The following is a 10894-nucleotide window of genomic DNA, read 5'->3' as shown; positions in this document are numbered from 1 at the left end:
CGCATTACTCCAAAGCTGCTGCTGCGGCTTTAGGCAGCAGAACTCGCTTGCTGCATCGCGTCGACTGCTGCTGCTGCTGCTGCTGCTGCGCCTTTCGTCATTTCCCAAGCAACCTCCCCTGTTTTTTTCTGTTCTTTCTCCATTTCCCCCCAGCTGCTCGATCCCTCTCTCGCGCTGCTGCTGCTGCTGCTGCTGCAGCAGGGGGCCCCATGGCTGCTGCAGCGCGGGGGGCCCCCCTGAGGGCCCCCGAAGCTGCTGCACAGGGCTGGAGGGCCACAGCGCGGCCAGGGCCCTGGGGAGGCCACTTTGGGGCCTGCAGGTCCGTGGAGGACTTCGAGCTGCTTGCATGCATTGGCGAAGGCACTTACGGTATGCTGCTGCTGCTGCTGCTGCTGCAGTGCTGCTGCTGCTGCAGTGCTGCTGCTGCTGCAGTGCTGCTGCTGCTGCTGCAGTGCTGCTGCTGCTGCTGCAATGCAATCGCTGCTGCTGCTTCTGCTGCCCCTCCCAGCACCACTACCACCAGCACCGCTGCTGCTGCTGCCCTGCAACCGCCGCCGCCGCTGCTGCTGCTACTGCTGCTGCTGCTGCTGCTGCTGCTGCTAGGGCGCGTGTGGAAGGCGCGGGACACGCGGCGAGGCGCAATAGTGGCTCTGAAGCAAATGCGGCTGCTGCCGAAGCAAAGCCACCTCGAGGGCCTCCCCAGGGGGGCCCTCAGGGAGATTACGCTGCTGAAGCGGCTGCAGCACCCCAACGTCGTCGGTAAACCCTAAACCCTAAACCCTAAACCCTAAACCCTAAACCCTCGACGGCGCGGGCTGCGCGGCTTCGGCCGCCGCTGCTGCCGCTGCCGCTGCTGCTGCCGCGGCTGCCGGCTTCGTCTGGGCGCGCGGAAACCGCCCGTGTCCCCCTCTGCCGCTGCCGCTGCTGCTGCTGCTGCTGCTGCTGCTGCTGCTGCTGCTGCTGCTGCTGCTGCTGCTGCTGCTGCTGCTGCTGCTGCAGAGCTAGAAGGGACACTGGCAAAGGGGGCAGTTGTCCTTTCAGGAGACGAGGCACCACCAGTAGATCCACTAGGAGTAGAACTAGTAGCGGCAAGTGCGGCACTTCTGTCGGGGAAGCTGTTGCTGCTGCTGCTGCTGCTGCTGCTGCTGCAGCAGAGCTAGAAGGGAGACTGGCAAAGGGGGCACTTGGCCTTTCTGGAGACGCGGAACCACCTGTAGATACACTCCGAGTGGAACTTGTAGCGGCAAGTGCGGCACGTCTCTCGGGGTAGCTGCTGCTGCTGCTGCTGCTGCTGCTGCTGCTGGTGTTGCTGCTGCTGCGGTGGGCGCTGGTGGTGCTGCTGCTGGTGTTGCTGCTGCTGTGGTGGGCGCTGGTGGTGCTGCTGGTGGTGCTGCTGCGGATGGGTCTGCTGCTGCGGAGGCGGCGGCGGACGCTGGTGCTGTTGCTTCTGCTGCTGCTGCTGCTGCTGCGGTGGGCGCTGCTGCTGCTGCTGCAGATGCTGGTGCCTGTGGAAGCATGAGTTCGCGTTGTCATTTCTTATGAAGTTGTCTGCCATTTATTCATTTTTTATTGTACGTATTTATATATTTATTTTTTATTTATTTATTATTTTATTAATTTATTTATTTATTAATTTATTTATTTATTTATTTTGTCTGAAGGCCTTTTCTTCCTGGGCGGACGGAGAAGCACCAGGTGAGCAGCAGAGGCAAAAGGGTAAACAAAAATAAATAAATAAATAAACAGACAAATAAATAAATAAAATGGTAAATAAATAAATAATTAAAATTATAAAATAGATAATTACTCATTCAGCAATAGGAGGAACAGAATGGGTTCTGTTGCTTTGCTGCTGCACTCCTGAGTTTCCTGCTGCTGCTGCTACTTGTACTGCTGCTGCTGCTGACGCTGCTGCTGCTGCTGCTGCTGACGCTGCTGCTGCTGCTGCTTGTACTTCTGGTGCAGCTGCTGCTCGTACTGCTGCTGCTGCTGCTCGTACTGCTGCTGCCGCTGCTGCTGCGGTTTCATTTCATTTATATTCATTTATTTATTTATTTATTTATTTTTTATTTCTTTTAATTTTTGAAATGAAATGCAGATGAATTTAATCACCATCATGTTGGGCACTCCCAGCGCTGCGGCGTATCCGTCGCTGCAGCAAATGCCGCACTACGGCGACTTCGACTTCAGCATTCAGGTTTGTTGTTTTGTGTTAATTTTTTGATTTATTTCTTCATTTAAATTAATTAATTCCTTTTAATTAATTGTTTTATTTTAAATTCCTCAAATTTGATCCATTTGGGGCCTCGGGTGCGTCGGATTCCACAGCTTTCCTCTTCAGCAGCTCATTCGTGTTCAAGTTCAACTTCTTTTCATTCAATTCTTTTCTTCTTCTTCCTTTTTGATTCTTTTAGTTTTTTTTTATTCTTTCTTTATTTTTAAATTTATTATTTCCATTTATATGAACCATTTCTTTCATTTTTCTGCATTTATTTCCTGTCGATTTGCTGCTTCAGTTAATTCACTTTTGCTTCTTTCAACTTCTCCACCTCATTTGCCAATTCTATTTTATTTTCATTTTTTCTAAAAGTATTTCTTTTGCCTATTTCGATTTTTTATTTCACATCTAATGCACTCTTTCCACCGTAGGAGCAGCAAGCTGCTGCCCCATTGGTGCTGCTGCTGCTGCAGCTGCTACAGCAGCTAGGCTGCTGCCCCACACTGCTGCAGCAGCAGCGAGGCTGCTGCCCGGTTGCTGCTGCTGCAGCGGCTGGGCAGCTGTGGAGCTGCTGCTGCAGCAGCAGCAGCACGGGAGCAGCAGTTACTGCTGCTGTATAGAGCCAAACTGCAGTGGACTGCAGCAACAAATTGCTGAGAAGCTGCAATGGCCGCAGCAAAAGCGCAGCAGCAAAACAAACATTTTGCTGCTGCAGCAATGCATGCACGCAGCGCCCCGGCCGCCTCAAGGAAGTCTTCTCTTCGCAAACAGAAGCATGCGTCGATTTGCTGCTGCAGCTGCTGGCCTTCAACCCCGCCAAACGCATCACTGCTAGAGACGGTCTGCAGCTGCTGCTGCTGCTGCTGCTGTTGCTGTTGTTGTTACTTGTGTTTCGGCTGCCGCTGTTGTTGCTGCTGCTGCTGCGGCTTCCGGTTTTGCTGCTGTCCTTGCTTTGCTTGCTGCTGCGGCTACTTATTGGTTACTCGTGTGTTTGCTGCTGCTGCTCGCGGCCCCTCTGCTGCCACTGCTGCTGCTGCTGCTGCTTTTGTCTGGCTTTTCGCCGTGGAAGTTGACTTTGTCTTCTTTTTGTCCAATTTGTTGCTGCTGCTGCGGCTGCTGTCATTTCGTTGCCGCTGCTGCTGCTGCTGCTGACGAATTCTTTGTCTTGCTGCTGCTGCTGCTGACGAATCCTTTATCTTGCTGTTGCTGCTACTGGCGAATTCTTTGTCTCGCTTCCGCTGCTGCTGACGAATTCTCCGTCTTGCTGCTGCTGCTGCTGCTGCTGCTGCAGCTCTAGCTCATCCTTACTTCTCAGAGGCCCCCGCCCCCAGCTGCGTCCGCCTTTTATCAGCAGCAGCAGAAGCAGCACAGCCCAAGGCCAAGCGGCACTGCCGCAGCCAGGAGCATCCTGCTGCTGCTGCTGCTGCTGCTGCTGCTGCTGCGTCGGAGCCGGACTCCGCCGGTCAGCAGACTCACTTGCTGCTGCGTCTGCTGCTGTGGCTGCGCTGGCGCTGCGGCCGCTTTTGCTGCTGCTGCGCTTGTGCTGCTGCCGTTTGAGTTGCTGCTGCAGTGATGTTGCTGCCGTTTCGTGCTGCTGCTGCTGCTGTGTCTCATCTGCTGCACGGGTTTTATCTTTTTTGCTGCAGAGGCGGACGACGAATCGGCTTGGATTGCAGGGCTTTGCAAGAGGCAGCAAGCAGCAGCTCCCACACAACTGCCCAGCTAGCTAGCTAGCTAGCTAGCTGGCTAGCTAGCTGGCTAGCTAGCTGGCTATCTAGCTAGCTAGCTGGCTGGCTAGCTGGCTAGCTAGCTGGCTGCTAGTTAGCTGCTCGCTAGCGGGCTGCCTGGGTACCTAGCTAGCTGGCTGTCTGTCTAGCTAACTAGCTAGCTGGCTGGCTGTTTAGCTAGCTAGCTGATTGGCTAGCTGTCTAGCTAGCTAGCTAACGGGTTAGCTAGCTAGCTAGCTGGCTTGCTGGCTAGCTGCAGGTTCGCTGTTGCGGGCTCAGCCTCTTATTGTTTCTTTACTTTTTATTTGTCTTTATAATTTGTTTTCGAAATAACGAAAAGATTTGTGGGAAGCTGCTTGCAGCGCTGCGTAGGCAGCTAGCCAGGTGGCTAGCTAGCTGCTTGAGTGGCTAGCTAGCTGGGCCGCCAGCTGGCCAGCTAGCAGAGTAGTTAGCTAGCTACGCAGCCATCTGGATGGGTAGCTAGCCCAGTAGCTAGCTAGCTAGCTACGCAGTCAGCTAACTGGCTAGCTAGCTAGCTAGCTACGCAGCCAGCGAGCATACCAGCTAGCTAACCGGTAGCTGGGTAGCTAGCTAACTGCTAGCTAGCTAGCTAGCTAGCTAGCTAGCTAGCTGGCTAGCTGATAGTGCGTGTGTGAGATATCAAAGGCACTGAAGCATTGTAGGCCCCAGAGCTCAAACCCTAAACCCTAAACCCTAGGGTTTGAGGCTTGTCATTCTGGAAGCCCTTTTTCCCGATATTGGTTTTTAATTAAATGAGGATGAAATTTAAACTTTTAAAAAGCAAAAGACTTTTGTAAAGGGGCCCTAAAAGTCCTAAAAGTCTCTTCTAGTTTCTCCTTTGGGGCCCGCTTTCTAAACCCTTTGGGGGCCCCCCGGGGGCCCCTTGGGGCCCTCTCTGGGGGCCCTCAAGGGGGCCCCCAAAAGGCCGTTGGGGGGCCTCTTACGGCCCTTTAGGGGGCCCCCCTATAGCCATACGGCCTTCTTGGGGCCCCCTTGGGGCCCCCTTAGGGGGGCCTCCTTGGGGCCCCCTTGGAACCCCCTTTAGAGCCTCTTAGGGGCTGCTTAGGGTTTTCTAGGGGCCCCCTAGGGGCCCCTAGAGTTCCCCTTTGGGCTTCTTTAGAGCCTTTTAGGGGCCCCCTTGGGGGCCCCCAGGGGCCCATCATTTAATGCTCTTTTAGGGCCCTCCAATGACCTCCTTGGGGGCCCCTAGGGGGTCCCCCAGTACCTCTAAGGGCCCCCTTTAGGGTCTTCTCCTCGGGGTCTCCTTGGGGCCCCCTAGGGGCCCCCTCAGTTCCTCTTGGGGGCCCCCTGGGGCCCCCCTAGGGGCCCCTTCGAGGGCTTTCTATTTGTACTATTTGAAGCCATTTCGGCCCTGAGGGTCTCTGGGGGCCCCTAGGGGCCCCTAGGGGCCCCTACGGGTCAAAAGGGGCCCCTAAAGGCTCCATGGGGGGCCCCTAGAGGGCCCCCAGGAGGCCCCCAAGGGCCCCTGGGGGCCCCTGAGGGCCCCCAGGGGCCCCCTAAAGGCCTGGGAGGCCCCAAAGGGAGCTTTCAGGGGCCCTCCTAAGGGCTCCTGGGGGGCCCCTGGGGGCCCCCCTGGGGCACCCAAGTGGGGCCCCACTTGGAGGCCCTCTTAGGGGGGCCCCCTAGAGGGGCCTTTAAGAGGCTTTTACGGGTGTGGTACGGTTTTGTTTGTGCGTTTTCATCTTTTAATTCAAGTTTGGTGCCTTGGGGCAGCAGCAGCAGCAGCAGCAGCAGCTGCAGTAGCAGCAGCAGCTGCAGCAGCAGCAGATCTCGGTTGTTCATGCTTCTTCAGAGGCGCTTCGGCTTCGCCCAATTAAGAATAAATGGAGGCCCGTATTCGTGTGAGCAGCTAAACTATTAATTTATTTATTTATTTATTTATTTGTTAATTAATTTATTTATTTATTTAATGCAATCTAAATTAAGTCCGAGCCAAGCTTCGGGGAGTTACTGAGGCCAGATACTAGCGAGTGTAAGAAAGGGCAGCGGCAGGAGTAGCAGCAGCAGCAGCAGCAGCAGCAGCAGCACAAGCAGTAGCAGCAGCAGCGGCAGCAGCAGCAGCAGCCCCGGGGGCCCCAAACCCTAAACCCTAGACCCTAGACCCTTGTTATTCATTGCTAGTGTTGGTCCTGCGGCTGTTTCCGGGGCAGCAGCAGCTGCTGCAGCGGCTGCGGAGCTGCTGCTGCTGCTGCGCCGCAGCAGCAGACAAGGGGGGCCCCAGCGAGCAGCAGCTGGGGGGCCCCACAGGGGTCCCCGGGACCCCACAGGGGCCCCCCAGCCCGGTGAAGCCCCAGGTGCCCCCAAAGGGGTCTGGGGGGCCCCCGGGGACCCCGGGGGCCCTGCGAGGGGAGCGCGGAGGCCCTGTGGGGGGCCCCCCGGGCCTGGGGGGGGCCCCCCAAGACAACAGGCAGTGGCTGCTGAGCTGGGGGAATGCTAAATGGTATTTCTTGGGATTTTAATTGGGTCTTGAGGGGCTGTACATTGTTGAAAAAGGGAGGAAGGGCTTGCGGGCGTTGTCTGTTGGCGGGGGCGGCGCGGGCTGCTGCTGCGGCGGGTCTGCGGCGCTCCGGCGCAGCCCGCGCAGTTTAAAAGGCATTATTTAATTCATTTTTAATTTTAAAACAACTCCATTCATTGTTGCATGCAGGACGGGAGTGGGGCGGGGGGGGGCGCGGGTGACAAGACCCTCCTGCGGCTGGAACCAGTGCGGAGGTGCGCGGGGGATATCTTTGGAAAAGACCTTCTGGGGCCCCAATTGGAGCATGAAAATGACTTTCTGGAGGTTATTTAATGGTATTTAGGGAAGAAAGCGTTGAATTGGCGGGGAATTAAGGTGTCTGCGGGCCCCTCCGCATTGCGGATCCGGGAGCGCTAGCCACTGGTCCACTGCAGCTGGAGGCGCCGCTGAGGGAGCGCCTTCTGCGGAATTGCGTTAAAATTGCAGTTTGAATTCACTTAACAATTGTTTGAAGAATAGAAAGAGGCTTTTGGAAGCAAAAAGCGCCATTTTGTTGCGCTGCAGCGGCGAGATCTCGGCAGCAGCAACTGCTGTCTGTGCATCGCTCCCCTTAGCGCTTACCGGGCTGCAGCAGCAGCTCTGTTCGCAAAGACTTTCGCGGATTCTGTTTTTTATTTCTTTGGACTTTGTAAAAGCAGTTTATTTTTATTTTTGTTCTTCAAGAACTCCGCTGGCAATGGCAGAAGAGCGCAGCGCAGCGCCGCAGCAACCTGTTCTTGCTTCGCCGTGTCTGCAGGCGCTGCTGCACTGAGGCCTTTCTTCGCGCGTTTTGCAAATTTAGAATTCCGAAGCAGCAAAGAAGCAGCAGCAAGAAGTGGCGAGGCATGAAGTAGCTGCTGGCCCCACGCGCTGCTGCTCTGGGTGGCGCAGCAGCAGCAGCAGCAGCAGCAGCAACCGCAGGCATCCCAACTTCCCCGTTTCGCCGCCTCTTTCGCCCCCGAGGGGCCCCCTAGTTGCTTTCTTTCATTTTATTTCTTTATTTGCTTTTATTGTTCGTTTTGCTGCTGGAGAGCGCTCCGCCGCGCCCCGGCCAGCTGCAGCAGAGACGCAACGGCGATGAGCCCGTAGCAGCAGCTGCAGCAGCAAAATCGGCGAGTTCTGCGGTGTCTGTAACCCCAGCGCAGCAGCAAAGCAGCGCAGCACGCCGCAGCTGCTGCAGTTCACTTTTAGTTTTTGTAGAGTTCCGCCACAGGCTCAGCGCTGCAGCCGGCGCTCCAAATTTTATTTTGTTTTTCTTTTCTAGAAATGCTGCAGCTCGAACCCACGCAGCAGCAGCTGCACGGCCAGCTGCAGGAGCAGCAGCAGCAGCCGCAGCACGCTGGGACGCAGCAGCAGCAGCAGCACGAGCTCGCCGCACACCCCCCGGTGCCCCGCAGGCCCCCCCTCACCCGCCGCAGCAGCAAAAGTGGGCCCCTCAAGCTGCTGCTGCTGCAGGCCGTTGGCTCTGCCGTTGCGCTGCTGCTGGCAGTTCATTACTGCAGGCTGAGGGGCCCCTGGGGCCCCCGGGGGCCCCCAGGGTCACCTGGCAGCAGCAGCAGCAGCAGCTGGGTGCGGCGGCTCTCGAGTGGCAGCTACGAAGAGCCCAGCAGCTCGGGACTTTGCGAGCTGCTGGACGAGATCGATCCAGCAGCATCGCCTGCTGCAGCAGCAGCAGCAGACGAGGAGGAAGCAGCAGCAGCAGCAGCGGCGGGATGGAGGCCCCACGATTTCGGTGCGCAGCAGCAGCAGCAGCAGCAGCAGCAGAACGTACAGAACGCTGCTCAGCAGCAGCTAGACGCACCAGGCTCCTCGGGCGTCCAGACCCCGCACTCCACTACAGCAGCAGCAGCTGCTGCTGCTGCTGCTGGTCCCAGCGACAGCACGGAGCAGGAACCCTGGGTGGAAGATCCGCTGGAGGATTTAGATGCGCTAATTGATGCTGCTGTTGCTGCAGTGGGGATCGGGCCGTTTGCTGCTGCTGCTGCAGCTGCTGCTGAGTCTGAGGGTGCTTCTGGGGAGGAGTTCGGGGCAACAGCAGCAGCAGCCACAGCAGCAGCCACAGCAGCAGCAGCAGCAACGCCAAGCAGACCCATATCGGCCTATGAAGAAGCAGTGCTTTCAATTCTATTTCAACAAGCTGCAGAAGAAGCCCAAAAGGGAGAGTGGGACCCCCAGACTGCAGTGAGCAGCAGCAGCAGCAGCAGCAACGTCAGCAGCAGCAACATGGGCACCAGCAGCATCAGCAGCAGCAACATGAGCAGCACCGGTAACGTCAGCAGCAGCAACGTGGGCAGCGCCGGCAACGTCAGCAGCAGCAACGTCAGCAGCAGCAACGTCAGCAGCAGCAGCATGGGCAGCAGCGGCAACATGAGCAGCAGCAACATGGGCAGCTTCGGCAACGTCAGCAGCAGCAACATGGGCAGCAACGGCAACGTCAGCAGCAGCGGCATGGGCAGCAGCAGCAGCATGGCCAGCATTAGCAGCACGAGCAGCAGCTGCAGCGCGGCGCCGCCTGCTGCTGCGCAGGGCTGGGCTTCGGAGGGCGCGTCTGTGGACTCCCAGCTTGCTGCTGCTCCTGCTGCTTCAGAAGCAGCAGCAGCAGCAGTGCTGCAGGAAGCAGCAGGAAGAGTCGCGCTGCCAGTGCTGCAGGCAGAGTTTGTCGAAGGGTTCTTTGAAGCTGTAACAGGGCCTGGGGCTTGGGGAAGCAATGTGGGAGCAGCAGCAGGCGGAGCAGCAGCAGGCGGAGCAGCAGCAGCACCACCACCGCCACCCCCGTACGGGCAGCAGCCAGTGCAGCAGCCAGTGCAGCAGCCCGCCATGCACCCGCACCTGCAGCAGCAGCAGCAGCAGCAGCAGCCCCTGCTACACCAGCAGCCCCTGCGGCAGCAGCAGCAGCTGCTGCTGCAGCAGCAGCAGCCGATGCATCCAATGCGGGGGCAGGCGGATCTGCTTGCGCAACCACTACGACTGCCACAGGTGCGGCAGCAGCAACCACAGCAGCAGCAGCAGCACCAGATGCTGCTGCAGCAGCAAACATTGTCTCAGAGGCATCACCCCATGCCGTTTCTGCAGGTGCCGCAGCAGCAGCTGCAGCAGCGATCGCCGCAGCAGTCGCCGCAGCCCCTTCAGCGGCCATCGCCGCGGCCTCAAACACCAATGCAGCAGCAGCAGCAGCAAGACCTGCTACAAGTGCAGCAGATGCAGCAGATGCAGCAGCTTCAGCAGCAGCTGGTGCAGCTGCAGCAGCACCTGCAGCAAGGGAACCTAGGTGCTGTCACACCTCCCCAGCTGCAAACGCTGTCGGATCTCGTGGGAAGTCTGAGAGATTCTATTCAGCAGCAGCAGCAGCAGCAGCAGCAGATTCATCAGCCATTTCAGCCGCAGCAGCCGCAGCCAGGGCACCAGCAGCACCTGCTGCAGCAACAGCTGCAGCAGCAGCAGCTGCAGCAGCTGCAACAGCACCAGCTGCATCAGCAGCAGCTGCAGCAGCAGCAGTTGCAGCAGCAGCAGCTGCAGCAGCAGCAGCTGCAGCAGCAGCAGCTGCAGCAGCAGCAGCTACAGCAGCAGCAGCTGCAGCAGCTGCAGCAGCAGCAGCTGCAGCAGCAGCAGCTGCAGCAGCAGCAGCTGCAGCAGCAGCAGCTGCAACAGCTGCGGCAGCAGCAGCTGCAGCAGCAGCAGCTGCAGTTGCAGCAGCAGCAGCTGACCCCCGAACAGCAGCAGCGGCAGCTGCTGCTGCAGCAAAACGTGCAGCCACACCAGCCGTTTCAGGCGGGGATTCATGGGGCAAGGGGCACGCTGGCCCTTTTGCCGCCGCAGCAGCAGCAGCAACTGCAGCAGCTAAGGGGGATACAACAGGAACTGCATGTGCACCTGGAGCTGCAGCCGCCTCTACAGAAGCAGCAGCAGCAGTCCCAGACGCTGCAGGGGCCTCAGCCACAGCAGCAGCAACAATTGCAGCAGCAACAATTGCAGCAGCAGCAATTGCAGCAGCAGCAATTGCAGCAGCAACCACTGCCGCCACAGCAGCCCACGCAGCAGATGATCCAGCTCCAGCAACTGCAGCAGCAGCAGCAGCAGCCGCCGCCGAGGATGCCGCAGCAGCAGCAGCAGCAGGTGGTGCTGATGCCGCCGCTAGTGCAGCAGCAGCCAGCGCCGCCCCACACGTGGCTGCCACGGCCGCCGCAGCAGCGGTCGAAGCTAAAGGTAGATTTGCGGCTTCCCACGGGCCCGGATCTACGGCATCAGCTGCATGAGCAGCTGCAGCAGCAGCTGCAGCAGCGGCTGCATCCCCTTGTGCTGCAGCAGCTGGAGGACCAGGTCTTCAAGGAGCTGCAGACACACCAGAATCTGCGGGAGGAGGCTATTCGGCAGCGCCAGCAGCAGCAGCAGCAGGCGCAGCAGCAGCAGCAG

General features: G+C 58.2%; 2 protein-coding genes across 2 annotated transcripts in view; one reads left to right on the top strand and one right to left on the bottom strand.

Moving 5' to 3' along the window:
* Positions 1-364: 364 nt before the first annotated feature.
* Positions 365-1533, bottom strand: ETH_00025605 (uncharacterized protein; the record flags this gene model as incomplete). Its single annotated transcript, XM_013373400.1, has 2 exons — positions 365-737; positions 794-1533. The coding sequence occupies 2 exons, from the start codon at positions 1531-1533 to the stop codon at positions 365-367; spliced, it is 1113 nt and encodes a 370-aa protein (XP_013228854.1).
* Positions 1534-7750: 6217 nt separating this feature from the next.
* Positions 7751-10894, top strand: part of ETH_00025600 (uncharacterized protein) — a gene marked incomplete at both ends in the record, with an annotated part of 3954 nt that continues 810 nt past the window's right edge. Inside the window, one exon of the mRNA XM_013373399.1 lies at positions 7751-10801. Coding sequence (XP_013228853.1) covers positions 7751-10801 — 3051 coding nt within the window. The remainder of the gene's footprint in view (positions 10802-10894) is intronic.

This window comes from Eimeria tenella, genomic scaffold (assembly GCF_000499545.2).
Source record: "Eimeria tenella Houghton genomic scaffold, Eth_scaff142, whole genome shotgun sequence".
Taxonomy (NCBI): Eukaryota; Apicomplexa; class Conoidasida; order Eucoccidiorida; family Eimeriidae; genus Eimeria; species Eimeria tenella.
The sequence above is the reverse complement of the archived record's forward strand: the minus strand, read 5'-3'. Positions and strand labels throughout refer to the sequence as shown.